Raw genomic sequence first — 22298 nt, forward strand, 5'->3', positions numbered from 1 at the left:
TTAATTCAAATAGTTTAGGATTTATTTTGGTCCATGTAGAATTGTTGAAAGATTTTATGCTAGAAGGAACTTTTAGAAGTCTTGTAGCCCAGGCCACAGCTCAGAAAGCGCTAACTTAATCTATGTCATAAGACAGTTACGGTGTGAGGACATAGCAGTTAAACTTTTAGCTTTAGCACTCCATAGTTAGCAATGTTAATTTTTCAAAGAAGCGTCTACTTACAAATGCTGAATAAAGCTTCCATGGTATGTTTAGTGTAAGATATTGTTCTTAATAAACATTTTTCCACATCTTTCATAGGTAAGAGCTCTTATTTTCCTTTATGGACCTTTTGACCTATTGTAATTCCTCCCACACCCTTAATGTTAATCTACTTCATGCATGTACTTTTCTGTCCTGCTGCTTTAGGATGGTGCACACACTGAAGCATTTTTCTATAAAGAACTGACACTTCAGTGACTTCTGTTCCTTGAATGCAGCCAGGTCCATTTTCCTTCACTGTTTTCAGGCAGTGTCTTAAGCGTGCTGCTCAGCTTGCTAACAGCAGTTCTGATTTGTCTTCCCAGTTCATTGAACACTGTGCTTAGCTGCCATATTTAATCCCACTTTCAGCAGGAAGCAGGGTACAGACCGTAAGCAGCTTTCTCTACTGAATAAGTCAACAGTACAATCGTTGAAGGCCTGCTGAACTATTTCAGTTCTTTTTCTGCTTTGTAAATTGATTTTACATATTGGTCTCTCCTGTTCATAATTAGATCTACACTTTTTAATTAAATGAGAAGAAAAAAAATACTTCAGAAGTTTCTAGGTGAAATGCATGAAGAAATACTTGCACTGGAAGTTGAAACACCTTTGAGAACTACCTCAATGTTTTCTGACTTGCCTGTTTAAAAATCTTAACTATAAACTAACTTCTATAAAAGCAGAAGTATTTGCACTTATCCACAGTCTGTATTGCCAAATATTTGGTATAACTTCTGAAAACTGTTTTATTCTCTTTTTAACAAGGTTTGCTGATGTCTGCAATCACAGTCATTATCCTTGTGTTGTATTTTGTAATTGATACCTTCTGGGTTCAGAAGAGACCTTGGCTTGCTGAATGTACACCAATTTATATTCAGTATTTTGTGAAGTTCTTCATTATTGGAGTTACAGTCTTGGTGGTGGCAGTACCAGAAGGTCTTCCACTTGCAGTCACTATATCTCTGGCTTACTCTGTTAAGGTAAGTGGATAGATGTAGAGCAGATTTTAAAGGTAGGTGGGTGTATTCATCAGCTGTAGAATATCAGTTGAGATATGTTGCATCACATATGTGTAACAGACAGGGGAGAAGCTTTATTTGTTTCCCTGAACTGCATAAGAAATCCACTGCAGTATTTTTCTTAATCTCTGAATACACACTTACATGAACAGTGAGCAGTGACATCCTGTTGTCACCAACTAGAGATGGATGGGTTTAGCTCATAACATTGTTATTTACAAACACAACTATTTATTATAAGCAAATGCTACAAACTCTTCTGTAAACCTGAACTTCTGCCTGACTGATGTGTTAGGCAACTGCTACAAAAGTTTCCAGATTAATTCTCCTTGAGGACTGAATATTGTAGAACATACAGCTGTCTGTTTGTTACACAGCATGTTTTTTAACTCATGCTCTTTGTTCTCTTAATTTTCTTACTACTTCAGCATGCTGGGACTGGTTGTTGATCTGAAAATGTAAAGACGATGGCTATTTAGGCTGTGTTCTAAAACTTAGTAAGTCAAGGCACTGACTAGTAGTGGCCTTAGTATTTTATCATTTGAAGTTACTCTGCCTCTTTGAGGTTAATATACTACCCAAACCCATTAAGTAAAGAATTTAAAATGATGTTTGACCTATGAAACTTGTGTAGTCCTCACTATCATGGCTGAAACGTTAGGCTCAGTTTGATTTTAAATCTGACACTGGCATCTTTGAAATATGTATCATCTGATGTTTGGATAAGTCTGTAGCGTAGCTTACTTGATCTTTCTTGTAAGCAGAAAGACTTTTTTTAATGTTGTATCTGGTAAAGCTCGGTCTGTACCTCTCCTCTACTTCTAAATATTATCATAAACTATTTGCTCATAACAGTCTGAATAGTATCAGTAGTCAGTGTGACATGCAGATACAGGACATTAATATTGTATTTATGAACCTTGTTCAAAATGGAGCTTACTGTTACATAATAAAGGAATCCTTGCAGAATGTGGCACCTACAAAGTCTTCCTTTGTAAGATGTCAGATAACTTAAAGGCCGAGTGTCTTCTGAATCAGCTGTGTAAGACTGGACACCCTAAATGAGAATTTCTGAAATGTGAAGTAATGGTCATAGCTGTTGACTGCTTTTATTTCCTTAGAAAATGATGAAAGATAATAACTTGGTGAGACATCTGGATGCATGTGAAACAATGGGCAATGCAACGGCTATTTGCTCAGATAAAACAGGAACATTGACCATGAACAGAATGACAGTGGTCCAAGCCTACATCAATGAAAAACATTATAAAAAAATTCCAGAACCAGAAGCTATTCCAGAGAAAACTATGGCTTACCTTGTGACAGGAATTTCTGTTAATTGTGCTTATACTTCCAAAATACTGGTAAGTGTATTTCTTCATTCTAGTCAAAGTAACTAAACAACTTCCTCAAAAGATGCAAATCATCTGGTGGCCACATGGTAGGTAGTTAAGTGTGAGTGTGTGGCAAAATGCAGTGTAAGGTATTTTTATTATTTAGTTGCTGTAAATTGCTTGACCGTTCATTTGAGACTAAACTTCAAAAATAACTTATTTCCGCTAGAACTAATAATTTAGGTTTTGAACTGATAATTCAAAGATACAATCTCAAGGAAGATAACTTCCTTAAAGATGACAGTTGTATCTAAATTTGTTTTTGTAAGTGGGATTGTTTACCTTATTTGAAGAGCATCTTGGCTTGATTTGAGTACTACTTCAAAATCAACATGTAAGGGTAGCATAACATTAGCTAGCATGTAATGGGAAAATGCAAGTACAGATGAGGATTTTGATGGATTTTTGTTCCAGATATTGTTGTATGAGTTTGTAGGTTTTAGGATTGTAACATCTTTGCTCGTACGTTTTTTGAGACTTCCGAAATATTTAGGAGTAAAAGGAATAATGGACTGTTACACATTTTAAATACTGGACTATTTAGCACTTTTTGTCTGCATCGTTTTCTGCAACTCCAAACATAGCTTCCTTGCTGTAGTTGTTCTAATGTGTTGCATAAATTTTATGTTCTCTAAGGCAGTAAAAATTAAAACTGGGATTTAGCTTTAAAAAGAAATAAATTAGCACTTCAAGATTTAGTAGAAGCCTCCACTATGAATGCTTTGTACAGGAACAGGAGTAAAACCCGAGTTCAAAAGCTACTTTTCAGCCCGTGAAGATGGTATTTCTGCAAGAATTTCCTCAATAACAGCACATCAAGATCACCAGCAGCGATTTCTCTGAAACAAGACTGAAGCACTACTAATGGCTTATAGCATATGGGGAGTTTCACAGTCTATTTTCTGAAGATCTTTTTATAGAAAGAAAAAAAATAGCTTCATGCAAACTGACCAGGTTCCTTACTACTAGAATTTTAATCAAATTACATCCAGTGCAGTCATAGTTAGTCTGTTTTACAGAATCACAGCAAGCTGAAAGGGACCTCTTGAGATCCAACCTCACTGTTCAAAGCAGGGTCAGCCAGAGCACATTGCTCAGTGCTATGTCCACTCAGGTTTTAAGAATCTCAGAATAATAGAGATCCTGCAACCTCTGGCCAACCTGGTCAAGTATTTGACCGCCCTTAAGAATAAAAGATGTTTCCTTATGTTCAAATGGAATTTCAAGAGTTTCAGTTTGTAGGCATTGCCTGTTGTCCTCTCATTGGGCATGACTAAGGTCTGGCTTGGCAGTCGTTATCCCCACTCACCGGCCCCATTCAGGCATTTAATGCATACTGATAAGTTTCTCCCTCAGAGCCTTTTCTAGGCTGAACAGTCCCAGCTGTCTCAGCCTCATGTCAGGTGCTCCAGGCCCTTTATCATCTTTGTGGCCCACAGCTGGGCTTGCTCCTGGATGTCCATGTCTCTTGTACTGGGAAGCCCAGAACTGGACATCTTAAACTGCACATTAAAATGAATGGTTTGAAAGTGTGAGTACTCAGTACAGCCAAATCCAAGATCTTGCAGTTCTGAGCAATGAAAATGGATCACTGGGTTATTATTAATACAGCCTAGCTCTAGCTGCTTGAGGCATATCAGACTGAATAAGCGCTGCTGCCTTTCTTACAAAAAACTACGCTGCAGGGTTATATAGCTATATAGGCTCCGAAACATCTTGAGAAACACTCCTTTGCTTATACCGCTAGTACATGCATATTTCGCCTTGCTGAGATAAGAAACTTGTTCTGGTATTAAAGGGTTGGAAACTTGTTTCTGAACTCTTTCCAGTTAAATAGGCCATGGCCTGGAAAACAGAACTTGTAGTGAGACTTAAGAAGCTTAAAGACTTAGTTTGTTCAGTAGAAGGCTAACAGGTGATATGATTGTAGTCTAAGTCATTGAGGAAGAGTTATTACAGAAGAGGTTAATTTACCAGAAATAATGCCATTTATTGTGCTTAAATCAGTTTAAGTAAACCTATCCATACTTTTAAAATGCAAAATAATTATTCAGGGACTACGCTCAATAGATCAGATAAATATTTCAAGCAATGGAAAATGCCTTTAGAAAGTTTCTATTGGGTTTTGATAGAAACTTAATGGGTGAATTTTGAGTCTGAGAAAGGGACTGAAAGATCCTAAACAGGTATAAAAAGTTACTTACAAAAGCCAGCAGTATAACTTTGGTTCATGACTCATAGGAATTTATAATCATTGTGAAAGTGCAACTTCCCCATCCTGGAGCTAAGCTTGGCCTTAGCTTCCTTGTTTTCCAAATGCTGTACTTCAGTGGTCCATAAGTTAACCTCCTAATCAACAAAGGTTCTTGTTCTTCTTGCAGCCTCCTGAAAAAGAAGGTGGCCTACCACGTCATGTTGGAAATAAAACTGAATGTGCCTTGCTGGGATTGCTTTTGGATTTAAAACGTGATTATCAGGACGTAAGAAACGAGATACCAGAAGAGGATTTGTACAAAGTGTACACCTTCAACTCCGTTAGAAAATCTATGAGTACTGTGTTAAAAAATTCTGATGGCAGTTTCCGGATATTCAGTAAAGGTGCCTCTGAGATAGTTCTTAAAAAGTAAGAACAACTACTATTGTAATTCAGCACTTAAATTTGGCTAAATGTGATAGGTGAGGAGACTGAAGAGCTAAACAACATTGTGCCATAGTCTACAAAATATTTGTTGCCCTGTTCACAAACAAGTGCAGCGGCCCTATACCCTTGTATAGGGTAGACAAGCTTCCCAGCTCATCTCCCTCAATTGTTTGGCTTTCTACAGTAAGGTGGGCAATTAGCATTTCAGTTACTTTAATTCTCATACCCCAGCCCTGTGCCCCAAAAGAGAGTTAGTCATGATTAATTTAACTTGCGAACTCTTCTCTGCTAGAGGAAAGCATCTATTAATTGATCTGTTCTCTAGTTAAGCTGTTTTAGTTTTAGGTGTGGTTGGTCAAAATGCTCACCCATCTTCCAGTGAAGTCCTAACAGCAGATGTGCCTAAATTCCAAGAAGGACATATGCCTTTGAAAAGTGATTACTTTTAGCTTCAAAAAGACTGTGCAAGTTGGTTGATCATTTTAACAGGAGGTTGAACTTAGCCAATGGAGAAACTTGAGGGTTTTAATGTGACAAAGCAAATTGCTTCCTTATCTGTCTGCCCATCTATAGAGGATTTATTAGAATGAGATTAGACTATTAGTGAGAGATTAGTCACCACTGGGACAAACCTTTAGATGGGAAGGCGCCAGTAGTAACTCCTAACTAGGTGAGGAGAGAAGTCAAGCACGTATGCATCATGTTCTCTAGGAACAGCAGTTGCAGCCAGTCTGGTTTTGGTTCTAATGTTGGACTATTTCTAGTCTGAGTAGCGCATAGCTTATGTTCATCAGTATAATTTGCCTTTTTGCTTGCTACGGCCTCCCCAAATTATCATCTAGGAAAGTACTAATGCACTAAAGAAAAAAAAAAAGGAGATCTTCCTTTTCCTCAATTTAGTGCTGACCACAAAAGATCAGTCTTGAAAAGTCTCTTGTTCCTTTTGATACAGAACTTGGATTTAGGTGTGAATTTTTTTTCATAGCTAGATTTTAAGCCAAGTCTCATAAGTGAAGAAGTATGGCATACTTATTTGTATTTGTGTTTGTGTTACTTCTACCTTCAGAAATATTTTGCACTTTATCTTAATGAACAATTGAACTGTAGAAGTTGCTCAAACTCATTCAGCCCAGACTCATGTGGTCCACTCAGCTTCATAACTGAGATAAGAAAATAAATAAAAAAGGACATTTGGCAAAGAACGAGAACACCTAGACTGATATGTATGTTATTGGAATAGTTGTCATTCCAAAACTATTTCAGAGTATGCACTGACTAGGGAAGTCGTCTTAGCATCATAAGCCACTTTCTTTACCTGCTACCTGCACAGTGCCAGAAATGAATCTCGGGGCTTGTAACCTGGTTTGTCAGTTGTGCTGCTCATTCTTTATTATAACATGTATGACTATTCTTGAGCACTGAAAGCTTATACATGAATATTTGTAGGTAACAAATGAGTCACTAATATCTGTGGAAGAAATGCAGCAAATTTTTTTCAAGCAGAGCAGTTTTATTCTTCTTTCCTTACCATCAAGTCAAGTATTTGAAGTGAGTTTCAATGAAATCTTTACATAAAGCTTATTGGCTTCCATTTGGTCATCTTGGAATGCTTTTGAATTTATTACAAACCCTATGATTGCAGGTAACACAAGATATCCTTCTTGGTGGTTGCTTACATTTGGACAGATAGCCAAAATCAGGAAATTCAAATAGACTTCAAATTTCAGTTATAAGGAATACTATGATGCTTTAAAGGACCACTTCACTTTCATTTCCTGGCTGAGGTGGAAACCTTTTTTATATGTATTGCACCTGAGAATTCCCTAAACCCCTTGGACTGTCCACTTAAATGTAATAGTAGTCATCTTAGCAGATCTGCCAGGTCTGAACTTGATATTTTAAAAAAAGTTGTAAGTTCTTATATTTTTTTTCAGTGCCATGTTAATACTAATTAGCAAAACAAATGCTTATGGCATTTCTTTCTGGCAAAGCTTTGCCAGGGATGTAGATGAACAAGACTAAATTTATTGTTCAGAATATTTGGTAGTGTTATATTCATGGTGTCAATATTGGTAAAGTATCTATGCTGTATGTGAAAGCAGTGGCATCTTTGGCATGAAGAAACATAGCTAGAAGAGCATGTGTTGAAATGCTGGAGTACCTAGTGTTGAATCTAGTCTTTTATACAAATATTTAAATCTGATTGAAGTACTTGTTTTTAATCTAATGTATCACATTAAGAGCTCTGTGTCAGATGCCCTCTGAATTCTCTGCACTTAGATTGGGGAAGGTGAGGTGGGGTAGTAAACCTTACTACTCCTAAGGATAGCAGTACCAGAGTTTGCTTTCAGTGCTGTAAGTTTGGCATTTACAGCTTTTTAAGCACATGCATGTTAACATGACCAACTCAACCAGTGTAGACACCAGTCTGTTTGCATACAATGGGAGGTAACTGATGTTTGTGTCCTAAATTTATTGGGCATTATTTTTATCGTAGGATGGTAGGATGACTGGCTCAGTTAACTTTATACAGCTAGTATGTTTTGCAATTGGGAAAAGATTAGGTGCATATGAAGAAGATTATTTTAGAGATGCTGCTACTGGCTTTTTGTGCGTGTGTGTGTCTAGTGAAAACAAAGCTTGTAGAAACGTACTGGAGTTGACTAATAAGCCATTGAATGGGCTGAACTTCTGGTTAAAATTGGATAACTCCTTAAACTTTTCTTTTTCAGGTGCTTCAAAATACTCAGTGCTAATGGAGAACCAAAGGTATTTAGACCTAGGGACCGTGATGATATTGTGAAAACTGTAATTGAGCCAATGGCTTCTGAAGGGCTCAGAACTATCTGCCTGGCATTCAGAGACTTCCCAGCAGGGGAACCTGAGCCGGAATGGGACAATGAAAATGATATTGTTACTGGTCTGACATGCATTGCTGTTGTTGGGATTGAAGATCCTGTGAGACCTGAGGTAGGGTCACTGACTAAACTGTAGTGATTGTTACAGTGGATCTTGGTTCGTGTTGTTTGTCATGAAGAGAGTACAAGACGCTGAATTGCTATTGTATGCCTTAAGCGTAGTTGATAAATGAAAATCTAATTTCTTGGGGGGGGGGGAAAGTTAATGGAGCTATAAAAGCAGATTAAAACTTCTTAATGTCACTTATGCTGTGTTACTGAAGCTCTATGCAAACTAATGACTTAAGGCGCTTACTGTGCAGGGTCTCAGTAGATGGAACAACTTGTAATTTTTTTTACCACTTACAATATTAGGAGTATTGTTTAGGACAATATTAGCCATTGTGCTTGTTGAGGGAATGAGGGGGAGGAGGGTTTGTCACCTTAGAACTGAGGTAAGGAGTGTGTCTTGTGGTTGAGGTCTTAGGGCAGTATTTTTCAACAGTGAGAGCTTTTATGCCACATGTAAGTGGAACTCCAGTCTGATCTGCACTATTTTCACTTCACACCAGAAGTCATGGGTGAAGGAGTGTGAGCTGTAGTTTATGTCACGTAATCTTAAATGAAAAGCCACTACTCAATACTTTTGAATACTACAGCCTAATATGTCATGAGGATTTTTGTGGTATTTTTGGATACTGCAGTACTTGAAAAATGAAGGAAGGGGGAGGGGACATGACATAACAACAAAGCCCCTTTGCCAGAATTGCCATTTGTGTGTTTTTCAAGAAAAGAATTGTGATGAGATACTTAATTTATTTTTTTTAAATATTCCACAACAAGAGTATTGACTTTAAAGTAAAAGTTATCCTGAATTGAGCCGAAAACATTCCGTTCACTCACACGTCTAGATTTATTCCATTAATGTACAGTCTCTGAGCCTGTGGTTTGTTTGGTTTTTTCTGCTTACAGGTACCTGATGCAATAAAAAAGTGTCAACGTGCAGGCATAACTGTACGTATGGTCACTGGCGATAACATTAACACTGCTCGTGCTATTGCATTAAAATGTGGTATTCTCAATCCTGGTGAAGATTTCCTGTGTTTAGAGGGCAAAGACTTTAACAGGAGAATACGCAATGAAAAAGGAGAGGTAAGCATACTGACTATATAAAGGAGATCAGCAGATATTCTAAGTCTTGTAACTGTAAAGTATAACCAGTGCTGTTTTGCAGATAGAGCAGGAACGAATAGATAAAATTTGGCCAAAGCTTCGTGTTCTTGCAAGATCTTCTCCCACTGACAAACACACTCTGGTAAAAGGTGAGTAAAAACTATCTGAGCATCTAGGACTGAGCAGTAGGAAATGCCTATGAGGGTATCTTTACTGGCCAACTGATTAATTTTTTTTTTTCCTGCTTGAGAAATGGAGCTAATTAGAACTATCTCATGATTCTTTTTTTGATGACTGAGGAAGACAAAAAACTGTGTTTCTCTTTCAGGTTTAATCTGTGCTGTGTTGTCAATTTTGAACTAACACAGAGATGTCATTTTATTTTAGGTATAATTGACAGCACTGTCTTTGAACAGAGGCAAGTTGTAGCAGTAACTGGTGATGGTACCAATGATGGTCCAGCTCTTAAGAAGGCAGATGTTGGATTTGCAATGGTATGTTTTTGGGGTTGTTTTGGTTTTTTTAATCTTCAGTGTTTCGGAGACCTGTTTTGATAAAATAACTTATCAAATCACATGAAAGAAGATGAAACAAACTTGCTTGTTTCATAAGCCTAATAAACAAGTAAGTTAATGGAGTCAACATCACTCACACTTAATACTAATTACTCTTTCCTTCTTACTCAGTCTTCCAGCTTAACCATGTTTTTATTTCATGGAAAATGTCCTTGTGGCATTTGCTGTTGAGTAAAACTTAAATGCAGATCCCCAGTCACTTGCAAATAAAACTTTTTTACACAAAGGCTTGTTGCAAAATGTAGGAACGGAATTACTGGAATTAGGTCTGTTCAACATAAGGCAAAATGACTTTAGGTGGTAAATAGCATATTATGTTGACTGAGTAAAGCTTATATGCAATATGGAATGAGCTTATTCATCTGCTTTTCATGAGATGATGCATAAGAACAGGGAACTATAATGACAGAGACTGCCAGTTGATGTTTACGATGGCTTTGGAGGCTATACTAAGAGAGATCTCTAGTGCAAAGGAAGTAACAGCATGTTATGACAGTCTAGGATCTGCATTTGTCTGGTTGATTTCTTAGATTACTTGGCTTTCTCAAGTTAAATTCTCAACTACCCTTTCAAATGGTAGCCAACCCAAGTCTTGGCTTTAAGTGCTAATACTAGATAAACTTGTGCTTTAAGTATGTAGGCTTCAGCTTTCTTCTGCCTCTTTCTTAAAACACCGTAAGACAGATTCCTCAAGCTTCATCTTGCCTCAAGGTTGCTCCTCAGTCTGAACCTGAAAAGGTACAGTTTGGTGCTAGTAGGTCATTTTAGTCTTTAAAAACCTGATATTAAGCATTTGAAGGAAAAAAATATGAAGACCCCACTTCTACACCACATGCAGATGCACTGACTTGGATGCTAATCTTAAAGGGAAAAACCAGTAAGAGTGAGAGCTTTCATGTCATTCTCAAAGAGCATTTTTCAAAAGCATAACTTACAAATTTGACAGCTACATAGGAAATGTTCTCTAGACTGTAACAGTCTTGTTTTAACCAGTATTTGTTTTCTACTATTGTATAGCTGCTGTAGTTCACACTGTCAGAGGCAGATTTATTTTTATCTTGTAGAACTTTTTCCTGCAGTTGCTGTCTGTGTTCACCTGTGTAAGAAACTAATTTCTCTAACTGCTTATCTAAATAGCACTTAAAATATACCATCTACTATATGATATTTAAAGGTACCTTTTAAGATATACACGTAGCTGTGCAGGTGACTCATTACCTTGGCAAAATAATGTATCAAGAATAAGGATCATTAAATTTGCTATTGAGTTAGTGGTTTTGAAATGCTGAAAGCAAGTAAATATCCTTGAAGTGGGTATTACGCAGAACTCAGCTTAACTGTTTGGAATCTGTAGGAGACTACAGGTGCTTAAAACTTAAGAATGTCACATTGCATTGCAGTGTCATATGCAACGACTTTTGCATATACTACTGCTTAATGCCAGTGCTCTTCTGCAAAAGGTTTTTGTATCATTCTACTGTGTAATGGACACATGCATTGCCCTGCTGCTGGAATCCGTATAGTAAACTCATTAGGACATAGACTAACCTGTAGTACTGCACCATCTGGTGGCCTTTAACGTGAACAGGGTTCAGTGACGTTTCTGTGGGAGAACTTAACTTACACAGTGTCTTTTATCACCAACTTAACGTCTGTAGTTTAAAGACATTACCTTTTCTTTGTTTATATTTTCTGATGCTTGAGTAGAACTTGCAAGCAAAACTTGATTCAGTAGAACTTTAGGTGTTTACATTAAAATAGTCCTTCAGACATGGTACATCAAAGTGAATGCTGACCAAGGATATAGTAATAGCTTCTATTACATAAGTCAGTGCATCCTGTTATATTTCATAGTGTTTTTCTTTTTCTACCAGGGTATTGCCGGAACAGACGTAGCTAAAGAAGCTTCTGATATTATCCTTACAGACGACAACTTCACAAGTATTGTTAAAGCAGTTATGTGGGGACGAAACGTGTATGACAGCATCTCCAAATTCCTTCAGTTCCAGCTTACTGTCAATGTAGTAGCAGTAATTGTTGCTTTTACAGGAGCATGCATAACACAAGTACGTACTGGTGGTGGATTGTTTCAGCTAATAAAGGTTGAAAATGTCGTGACTAACTCTTGAATTCAAACTTTCAGTTAAATACTAGTCCAAAGAACATAATGCTCATCAGAGCATGCCCATGTTGTATAATAAATGCCTTTAATAGCTGCAATTTGCTCACTTATATTGGAGGGTTTATGTATCTATCTTTATAGGATTCTCCACTGAAAGCTGTGCAGATGCTGTGGGTAAATCTCATAATGGACACATTAGCTTCTCTTGCCCTGGCGACAGAACCACCCACGGAAGCTCTTCTGTTGCGAAAGCCTTATGGGAGAAACAAACCTTTGATTTCTCGTACGATGATGAAGAACATCTTGGGTCATGCATTCTACCAACTCGTAGTGGTCTTCACACTCCTGTTTGCTGGTAAGTATACTGAGGCTTTATAAAGTTATTCTAAAAGTTGTACAGAGATGTGATCTTAAAACTAGTTTTTTGGTTTAGTGTCTGTGTGTGTAAAGACGCCAATTAAGCTGCTGATAAATGCCTTTTATATGCAGGTGAGAGAATTTTTGACATCGATAGTGGAAGAAATGCACCTCTGCATGCTCCTCCTTCAGAGCATTATACTATTGTATTTAATACATTTGTGATGATGCAGCTTTTTAATGAAATTAATGCCCGAAAAATTCATGGTGAAAGAAACGTTTTTGAAGGAATCTTTAACAACGCTATCTTCTGTTCTATTGTTCTGGGAACGTTTGTTGTGCAGGTGAGTAAATTCTTGGAGAGTGGGGGGAAAATGCACTTAGTATACTGATGTATTGCTTAACCTTGGAAATGTTGATCAACTAGTGCCAGGCATTTCATATCTGCCATGTGAAAAACCTCCAGTGTCAAACACGCTATAAATCACTTGGAAGTGCTGCTTGATAGTGTTTTCAGGTAAGACCTCTTGGAAATTGGTAAAATTGGAATGTAGATGTACTTGTATTTACCTTTTGAATTTTCTAGTCCTTCAATTCGATCTTAGTGTTCTCGTCTGTTGACAAAATGTGATGTTGTATGTTTCCTTCCCCCTGCCCCCAGTTAGAACTTCCTCATAGTATCTGCCTGTGCATCTGAACAAGAGCCCATTTAAAGAATTATGGAAAAGTTACAACTTCTCCTGTCTTCTTAATGAGATTAGGACGTAAATAAGCTTTAGAAATTTAAGTATCAGTTTTTATCTTCCTGATGCAGAAATCTATTCTCTGTATTGGTATATATTTTACAGCTATCAATATAAATGATGCTGTTTTAGGTGAAAAACACTGATATCTAGGAACCTTCTGTTGGTGCATCTAGGCAGATTTGTAAAAGCTAGTTGGTTAGCTCAGTATATGCTAACAAATGAAATGAAATTATCTGAAATTGATTGGGTGTTAACACACTAGGGTTGAGAAATACCAAGTCGAAATTGAACCTAAAGAGAATAACTTAAAAGAAATAGTTGCACCTTCTAAATGGCCTTTTAATTCATCAGAAGAAATAACCAACAAACCAATATACTCCTTTCTTTAGAACTGTTTTTCATTTTGACTTGAGTTATTTCAGACTTAAAATATAACCTATGCCCTAAGCTTCTCCTTAGACTTGGGATTCCATGAAGTTGACCAAATTCATAGCCATTCAAGCAATGCAAATGTATGCACCTCTGTTTCATGTAAAGTTAGTTTGCTTATTCTCCCAGGTTTAGATTTTTTTAGATGACACTTCTTCAGAAGCTGCTCTTGGGTTTAGGGTTGCATATGCAGCAGACTGACTGTTGTTGTGCAACAAAGCCATATATGTAGAAATTACTCCTGACTGCAACTGCGTTCCCTTTATAACTTGGCAGACTGAATGCCTTCCCAAATAAGTAACTCCTGAGATGTTGTCTCAGTGTTTTATTCTGTGTTAATAAAAGAAGATACTCTTGGCCTTTTCAGCTGTCAGGTGTCCTACTTAATGGTCAATACTGTCTCCTTTTCATGCCTGCCTTGCTACTTGAATTGTTGATTCTCCAAGGCAGACTTTCATGCATATAATTCCTATGCAGAGGGATACCTTGCTCATTAGGGCCTGTACAGCTTGTTGTAATAGGTAGTTAGTAGGAGCTCATTTAATTTAGCTTTTGAGATATCTGTCCCCTCCCCCGAAGACTTACTACATAGATGTCACACCACGATGATTTTAAAGTCTGACAGTTAACACTGAATGGGATACATAGTAATATTCTATTGAATTATTTCTGTAATGTTTCATGTCTTGTGGATCTACGTCTTATTAATAAGAAATTTAATAATCAACTTTGTTCTGAGGTGGGTATTCATATGATAAATAACCACTGTAAATTTGTAGCATCAAATATGTGCTGTAATTGAGATGAAGCGAAAGAAGTGCAAGCAAAATGAAGTAGTCAACAGGTTTTTGAGTGTGACATTGAAGAATAAATGTGTAGTTCCTGAGATACCGAAAAGCATAAGAAGTTGGCTTAGGTTTGGAAACTTGCTGAAACTGCTGAGACAGTGGAAGTTATGCTTAAGATGGGAAATCCTATGTTCTAATACAGAGTTGTCTGTAGTGATCTTGAAGCATTAGGGAATTTTCTAGTAACAGTTCACTGATAAATGGTGTTCAATGGTGTTGCTCTTCACAGATAATTATTGTGCAGTTTGGTGGGAAGCCTTTCAGTTGCTCAGAACTCTCGATTGAACAGTGGCTGTGGTCCATTTTCCTGGGCATGGGAACACTACTCTGGGGCCAGGTAAACTAGAATTTTCAAAATGCCAAATATCTACTTGCATTAGGATACTTCACGTGGGAAATACAAATATGCTATCTTTAGCATTCAGATCTTTCAGGTGGGCTATATGAATACATAGAGATTAACAGTAAATACAGATATAAAATTTACTCATTCAATAGCTAGAAAGTCCTTAGTTGGATATTCCTCACTCTGAATTGGTCAATTAGTTACACTTCATTACTAGATGCTATGACCGGCTTATGTTTAGTAACTTTTAATTAGAAGCAGCTGTAGTTAGCTTTTAAATATTAAATTATATCTTTAGCCAGATAAGTACTAGAAGTTCTGCAAGAATACAGATGCAATGAACATGTTAATATTGAAATAGATTTAACTTAGTGTTGAATTGTTTTATTGAAAAATCAGAATCGTTAAACTTGCTATAAACAACGTCTTGATACAAAAACTTCCTAGAGTAGCAAGAAATGCAGCAAAACTCAAAATGACTTTCTCTTTATTCTTACCTTGCATAATTATGAAATAATTGGAAAATTCTCCCACCTATTAAGCTATTGCATTTTGACTTTTATTTTTCACTCCCCCTTAGGGCTTCATTACTGTTGCATGCACAACAGTGCTTGTAAGCAGCAAGCTTATTTACATGAAACTTTAGAGCTGCGGAGTTTTCCATTATTTAATGACATAGTTGTTTAAACTTTTCATACCAGATGAAGGGTTTTCCATTACAGTTTCTTTCCTTCCATTTTGTAAAGGGCACTTCAGGTTTCATTATAAAATTGGTAGGGTGAATTTTGGTTGTAAACACACATAAATGCATATTCTGAAAGTGGGTATAAGCTTTTTAATAAGGTTCTCCAGACAATTAATTATTTAAAAAAATCAAATAGAGTCACTCTGAGGTTTAAAAGTAGCCTAGAAGAGAATTGAGATGGCTTGAAATACCTTTGACCCAAAGTGACTTGCAAGGGCAAAGCTTCACTGCTGCAGTTCATGCTGCTCTAGCATCTCATTAAAGTCAAAGAGCTTTTGACTTTCTGAGAGTAGTAAAAACTGAAGTGTGATCTGGGAGCATTCATAGTGGCAATTTCAGCATAAAGGACTGTTTATCTTGCTTTTGGAACAGTCTTTTTCCTCTGCAGCTGCTGAAATGGTCTTCTAGGTTTGTGATGATCAAGGAAAGCAGTCTTGGAACTGGTCTGGATCTGCTAGATGGGACGTATCAAAAGATGACTCCCCTTAACTACATAGTTCACCAGAATAGTCCTGAAGGTGGGGATGAAAAGGAAAGCTGGAACAGCCATATGTAGCTCTTGTTTAGATGAGCTAGTGTGCACCAAAGTAAGAGTTTTATCCCAAGAGCTGGATGATTGATACCTGCCAGGTCACAAAAGAATGCATGTCTGTTCTGTATTTCTGAGTTAACTGTGGCCTCTCTTGATTAAATGATGTAATTCTCACTTGAAGTAACACATCATGCTTATCAAACTGATTGAGCTCTAAAAGCTCTAGATACAGGCACAATCTACAGACTTAATGGCTCTTGTAGCTTCAGTACTGCTCCTTCCTGGCATAGTCAAGTAATGTTGTAGTGGAATCCTAGCAAGGATGTTTTGTTTTCTAGGTTTGTAGTCCAAGTTTGATTTCACACCTCAGTTGAGGCGGTAAGGGTATTCACAGCTTTGCAGCTATTCGGCTGGAGTGATCTTCTACATTGATGCACTCACCCCATTTACATAATTTGGTTTTTTGACTTTGCTAATTGTATGTAGGATGTTGTGTTAAGCCTTAAGTCTGGTATTACACTTGTTGGGTTTTTTTTAAGGAAAGAATAATCCTGATTCATATTTTTCATTCACCGCTAGTTGATTTCAACAATTCCAACAAGTCGTCTGAAATTCCTTAAAGAAGCTGGTCATGGAACACAAAAGGAAGAAATTCCTGAAGAAGAATTAGCAGAAGATGTAGAGGAGATCGATCATGCTGAGAGAGAACTACGTCGTGGTCAGATCTTGTGGTTTAGGGGCCTAAACAGGATACAAACTCAGGTATGGTCTTGAAAAAGGTAGGATGCAGTGGGTGTTATGAGGGAAATCTCTTCATCTCTAGTCCTTTGACTAAGGTGGCAGTTCCATCTGGTGTGACTGAGACTGTCAAAAGGGGGTGTGGATGTCTGTAATCCCTCAGGGTCCTCTGTTTTCTTCAGCTCTAAATGCAACTCTTGCCTGTGTATCTGCTCTATAAAAAAAAAGTGCCTTTTTTTCTTTACTTTTTGTGTGTTATAGATGGGATGGTCCTTTCTCTTGTTCTCTCTCTCTCTCTTGCTGAGCAAGCTGTCACAATCTCTGATTCCTTGCAGATGGATGTAGTGAATGCTTTCCAGAGTGGAAGTACCATTCAGGGGGCTCTAAGGCGGCAACCCTCCATCGCCAGCCAGCACCATGATGTAACAAATATTTCTACCCCTACACATGTAGTGTTTTCCTCTACTACTGCTTCTACTACTGTGGGGTGTGAGTGTGTGTTCCTAAAGTGCATGAAATTAACATTTCCTAATTCACGTACCTAACGTTTCTCATTTTCTCCTTAGTACTTAAATCATCGTTCAGGCTTTTATAGAGCTCTTCCACAAAGTGGAGTCCTCAAGACTTTTTTTTCTTAGAGGGCTGAGAACAGGTGGAACAGTTTCAACAAAAGACTTTAATGTGAAAGCTGTGAGCCTGCACATGCTGTGCCTTCATCCATTTGTGTACAGAGGGGTGTTTAAGATAAAACGGGAAAACTGTTGTAAATTTTCGAGTATATGCCTCTTGGGGTGACTTAGGTTGAATAAGTGAATTAACTGTATAATCATGGACCCAGGTCAATGAAAACAGATGTCTTGTACTGCAGCACAAGTGATACTTAAGGTGAACAAGCTGATGGGAAAGCAAATGGTGTGTTAAAAATGTGAATGTAGTTAGAACATGGAGCACTAAATACATTTTCTTTGTAGCCTGTAAGGAACTTCAGAATCTCTGCTTTTGTTGGACCTCTTTTACCAAATAACACAACTTTCTCAACATCAGGATTCAGGTGGCGAAACAAGGCTTCTAAAATGTGTACAAGGTAGAAGAAACATGTAACTAGCTATTATAAAAAGGAAAAAAAAAAGGTTTAAGAATTGAATGGCGAAACTTTCAGTCAAATCTGAAGGGGTTTTTTTTTCTTCTCTAGGTTCTTCTGGCAGCAGTTCATAAGCCATCAGTGAAAGTAAAGTTTGTCTCACCTTGATTCTGCCCTCTTAATATTGTGCTCTAAGTGGCATTTCAGTTTCAGCCTTCCTCTCTGTAGAGGCTAGAGATTTAATTACTCACGTATGTAGACTTAACCTCCGGAGCCGGAAGATGCCTAACAGTTGTAGTTGAATACTGATAGCTAATATCTATTGTTGAAAGAGTTTTCAATCTTAATTATATATTACATGTTTAACTTCCTTCTCTAATTTCCTAGAGACTGGTTAAGTAATTGTTCTTTAAAATAACTCTGAGAGGGCTTTTTCCCCCCACTTTTTAAACTTTCAGATTGCCAGATGGATGAAGACCCTCAATTTCAGGAGCTGTCTTAAATTAAATGTTCTCTTCTGAAATTTTTTTTTGGCTTCGGCAGAATTCCTGTGTGAGTTTGCACAAGTATTTACCTCTGTACTTGTTCTCCATTGGCGAGACAGGTATTTCCCTGCCTTGCAGTAGTATTGGGAAGCTCAGCTCACAAATTCACATGCCTCAAGAACATGAAATGAAAAGTAGATTTAACAGCAAGGATGCACAGGATTGCATCTCCTAGTTAAAATGCTAAGTAGTAACCTGTATCCCTAACTACACTCAAGGACATTAATTAGACATTCAGAATTCTCTAGAGAGCAACTTCATGCCACGGTGCCATTTGAGCAGAATCTAATGGGCACTGCAGCATCTCATTGCATCAGATGATCAATGCAGATACGGAGCTACAACAGCAGAGAACTAGTTTTTGATCCTTACTAAGTAGTACAGCCTTCTGCTACACCCTTCAGGACAACAACTTTTGATAACTAATATGTATTAATGGGAAGCAGATGTGTTAGTTCATTGTGTCTTTCTTTCGGAATGTTTGTTGGAAAACAGTTCAGCTGTTCCTGTGAAGTGAGGTTGCAGCTCTTAAGCAGCCATCTGGCTAGGGGGATTTGGAGTGCTTACTGCATTCCTTGCTATTCTGGTACTAATATAAGGAAGGCCTGATGACAATATAAATTACACATAACAAATTGTCTTGTTTGCTCCTTGCTTACGCAATTTATTTATAGTTACCTCTCTCATCTAATTATCGTGAGTAGTTGAAAATAAAGCCCTCAAAACACTAGATTTTCCCTTTTTAAGTATTAAAATGCTGATAGTCTGATTTCTGCCTTCAGGGCTGGACTCTTTGAGGGTCCTGGGTTCATAGGAGTGTCTAGACCACTTGTTTAGTGTGCATTCTGCATGGGAATCAAACCTTTATTGTGGGTATGCTTATATTCCTATGATAATTGCAGCTGTCGTGTTAAGCCAAAAATTGTTTTCCATTACTGCTTATGTTCTAACTTACCATCTGTAAGCAATGAAAAAACAGTCCCACGAGGCAGTCATATTTCATTTTGCCACATAAATCAATGGCACAGTGGGATGCAACATGCCAAATAAAGGCATTGCAGACTTTCAGTCTGGCATTGTTGCTGCTGATCTTCTTGGTAAGTGCCAAGACAGTTTGTGCAGCTTTCTGGACTTGTCTGAAGCTCATGTAACCTGCCAACTCCTTAACAGCATTCTCACGTTTTTCGTATGATGAACAGTAAAGCACTAGCTGCTGTTGTAATCTTTTACTTCTCAAGAACATTCACACTATTCCCTGTCCTCTTGTAGCTCTTGAGTAAAATTCACTGTGTGAGTGCTCTGAGGGGGTAGGGGTGGGGCAACAATACTATTTCTAGAGAACACAGTCAGGACCAAAGACTTTCATCATGTGCAGTGATTCTGTGGTAAAAAATTTGATAATGCGTTGCTTTTGGGGAGCCCTTCTCCGTTTTTACAGTGAGGCTGTTTGGTGTACCTTAGCTGTTTTGAAGTCTGTGCTCTTGATTTGCTTGACCTTCCAGCGTTGTTCCTTCACCTGAAAGTCACTGTATTTGTGCTATCAAGGAACTCTGTGGAAGCACTAGTCATGACATGTATTTCTCAGCTTGAAACATGTCTTCTTGGATGTGCTAAAACAATTGGGCTTTACATATCTTTAAATTGGACTTACTGTTTGTAACAGTAAGTTCTTGTTTACTACAGTGTTGCTCTGCTCCTTACTATACATCAGAGGAGCTTTAGGATTGAAACTGCTTTGCTGGAGACTTAGTCAGGGTAGAGGTGTTGAGAATGGAATAGGGAGCTAACATAAGGGGGAGACTGTCTTGACAAAAGTGTTGGACGAAGGGCTCACTGACTTCTGCCTAACCTTATTTGTTTTATCAGTTCAAGAATGAATCCTGGATTCCTGTAGTTGGTCAGGGAAACGTGTGGGGCATGGGAGGAGAATGGAGGTGTGGGCAGGTGGTTTCATCATTCAAATTGCAATTTGGAAAGCTGAAATTCAAGTCAACCTGGACATGCACAATTTGCAAAATGAAGCTGTTCTTTATTGTATCTAACTTCACTCTGAAATGTTTATGTATAAACTCTGTAAACTTAGCTTTCTGATTTGGAAAAATATTAAACAATGAAAGGACTTGAAATAATACTCAGCCTGGGGATTTTGTCCATGAATTCAACGTAAATGGAAGACTCAAGCAAAGGCTGATCACCTGCTTTTCTCATACTTTGTGCTATTTGAATGGTCTCTTGAAAGTTACAACCTGTCATGGCTACTTAACTGTACAATACAGTATTCAATTTCCTAGTTCTGGTCTTAAGTTTCCAAAGCACTATTCAGTAAGGAACTTTCTTTAGTGTGGTAAATGGGTATATACTCGAATATTTACAGCTGTTACAGTGGTATCCTTTTTTGCATGACTCTTTGTAAACGTCCGGTCATTGTGACATTGGCTTACACTTGCTTGGCTTTTTCATAGTCAGTTGACATCCTAGTTCCTAGCATGAGAATTAGTAACCCTTTTATCCTCTAACTTATTTTCAGCCTCTCCCCTCCTTTCCCCACTCCCCTCACCTCCCCCAAGTATTCAATAAAACGCTCATTGAGATTTACTTAATTTGTGAATAAGTAAATAATTGTTGGCCTTACTTCTGAAAAATGCTTAGCCCATGTTAAATAATTGACCAATTCTAGTGCCATGTCTGAATTTTTAGGCCCTTCAGCTTTTTGCAGTGCTCTTACAATTTTTATTCCTAGTGTAGACTGGCAGTGCTCTACTGAAATGCTCTTCATTTTTTACAGTTTATTGCAAGTTCCACTGCATCACATACAAATTCGATTCACTCATGTCTAGCTGTTTGTGGATTCAAACTCATAAGAACCATGCCATTAACAGTAAATCTGCAGCATTTTAACAGCCTTTTTTCTTCGTTTACAGATCCGAGTGGTGAATGCATTTCGTAGCTCCTTGTACGAGGGGCTAGAGAAACCTGAGACACGAAGTTCAATTCACAACTTTATGACGCATCCTGAGTTTAGAATAGAAGACTCCGAGCCTCATATTCCCCTTATTGATGATACTGATGCTGAAGATGATGCTCCAACAAAACGCAACTCTACTCCCCCACCCTCTCCCAATAAAAATAACAATGCGGTTGACAGTGGAATTCACCTTACAACAGACATGAACAAGTCTGCTACCTCTTCATCCCCAGGGAGCCCGCTACATAGTTTGGAAACATCACTCTGATTGTAAGCTGAATGTTAACACACTAGCTGCATTGTAAAGAAATTGAAACTGGGTTTCTTCACACATTATGATGGACAAGATGATACTCTTGTCTTGGACTTCAACAGAAGACACACTTGTACGAATGTAGATTTATTTTTTTAAAAAAAGCTTTCTGCCAGACTGGAGGGTGCTTTTCTGGGGGTGGGAGTAATAATGAACTCTGACAGTAACTCAGCATAAGTGACCTGTGGATCATCTGTTGTACTTAAGAATGGTCCCGAACAGTGTGTTAGCAGAGCTTTAGTTTATCGTGATCCTTTTCTGAGGGGAAGGCTGGGAAGGGCAAGGAGGCCCTGGATTGTTGAATTGATACTTTAATTTCTGCTGTTGGCTGTTAATAATTTGGATTATTTATGTTTATAAATGATACAGATCTGTTTACAAGGTTTGTAGATACTTTTTTGTTCCTGTTCATAGATGGGAAGCTTCCTTATAAATGATGCAGAGAAAAAAAAAAAACCTACAAAAAAACAAACAAAAAAAAATAGTCCTTCAAATACTGCTGTATTTTCAGGAAAAGGGTGTTTCTATTGAAACTGTACTAAATTTTGCCTGCAATTTACCTTGTTAAATATTGTAGATAAATTGCTA

The 22298-nt window shown here is 37.7% G+C and overlaps 1 protein-coding gene across 16 annotated transcripts in view; it reads left to right on the forward strand.

Annotated features, from left to right (window-relative positions):
* ATP2B1 (ATPase plasma membrane Ca2+ transporting 1) overlaps positions 1-21799 on the forward strand; it is a 33756-nt gene extending 11957 nt beyond the window's left edge. For 8 of the 16 annotated variants that reach the window (XM_009957222.2, XM_009957223.2, XM_009957225.2 and 5 more), the window contains 13 exons: positions 1010-1224; positions 2385-2627; positions 5039-5280; positions 8031-8268; positions 9168-9347; positions 9430-9517; positions 9756-9862; positions 11818-12009; positions 12207-12420; positions 12555-12766; positions 14675-14782; positions 16648-16830; positions 21354-21799. In XM_009957222.2, the coding sequence (XP_009955524.1) occupies positions 1010-1224; positions 2385-2627; positions 5039-5280; positions 8031-8268; positions 9168-9347; positions 9430-9517; positions 9756-9862; positions 11818-12009; positions 12207-12420; positions 12555-12766; positions 14675-14782; positions 16648-16830; positions 21354-21665 (2534 nt within the window). In that variant the 3' untranslated portion in view covers positions 21666-21799. Of the gene's footprint in view, positions 1-1009; positions 1225-2384; positions 2628-5038; positions 5281-8030; positions 8269-9167; positions 9348-9429; positions 9518-9755; positions 9863-11817; positions 12010-12206; positions 12421-12554; positions 12767-14674; positions 14783-16647; positions 16831-17141; positions 17296-21353 lie in introns of all 16 variants that reach the window. The other 8 variants (XM_009957228.2, XM_086471213.1, XM_086471150.1 and 5 more) reach the window with 6 other exon arrangements.
* The last annotated feature ends 499 nt before the right edge of the window (positions 21800-22298 follow it).

Source organism: Leptosomus discolor, chromosome 1, assembly GCF_034619465.1.
Source record: "Leptosomus discolor isolate bLepDis1 chromosome 1, bLepDis1.hap2, whole genome shotgun sequence".
NCBI classification, from domain to species: domain Eukaryota; kingdom Metazoa; phylum Chordata; class Aves; order Leptosomiformes; family Leptosomidae; genus Leptosomus; species Leptosomus discolor.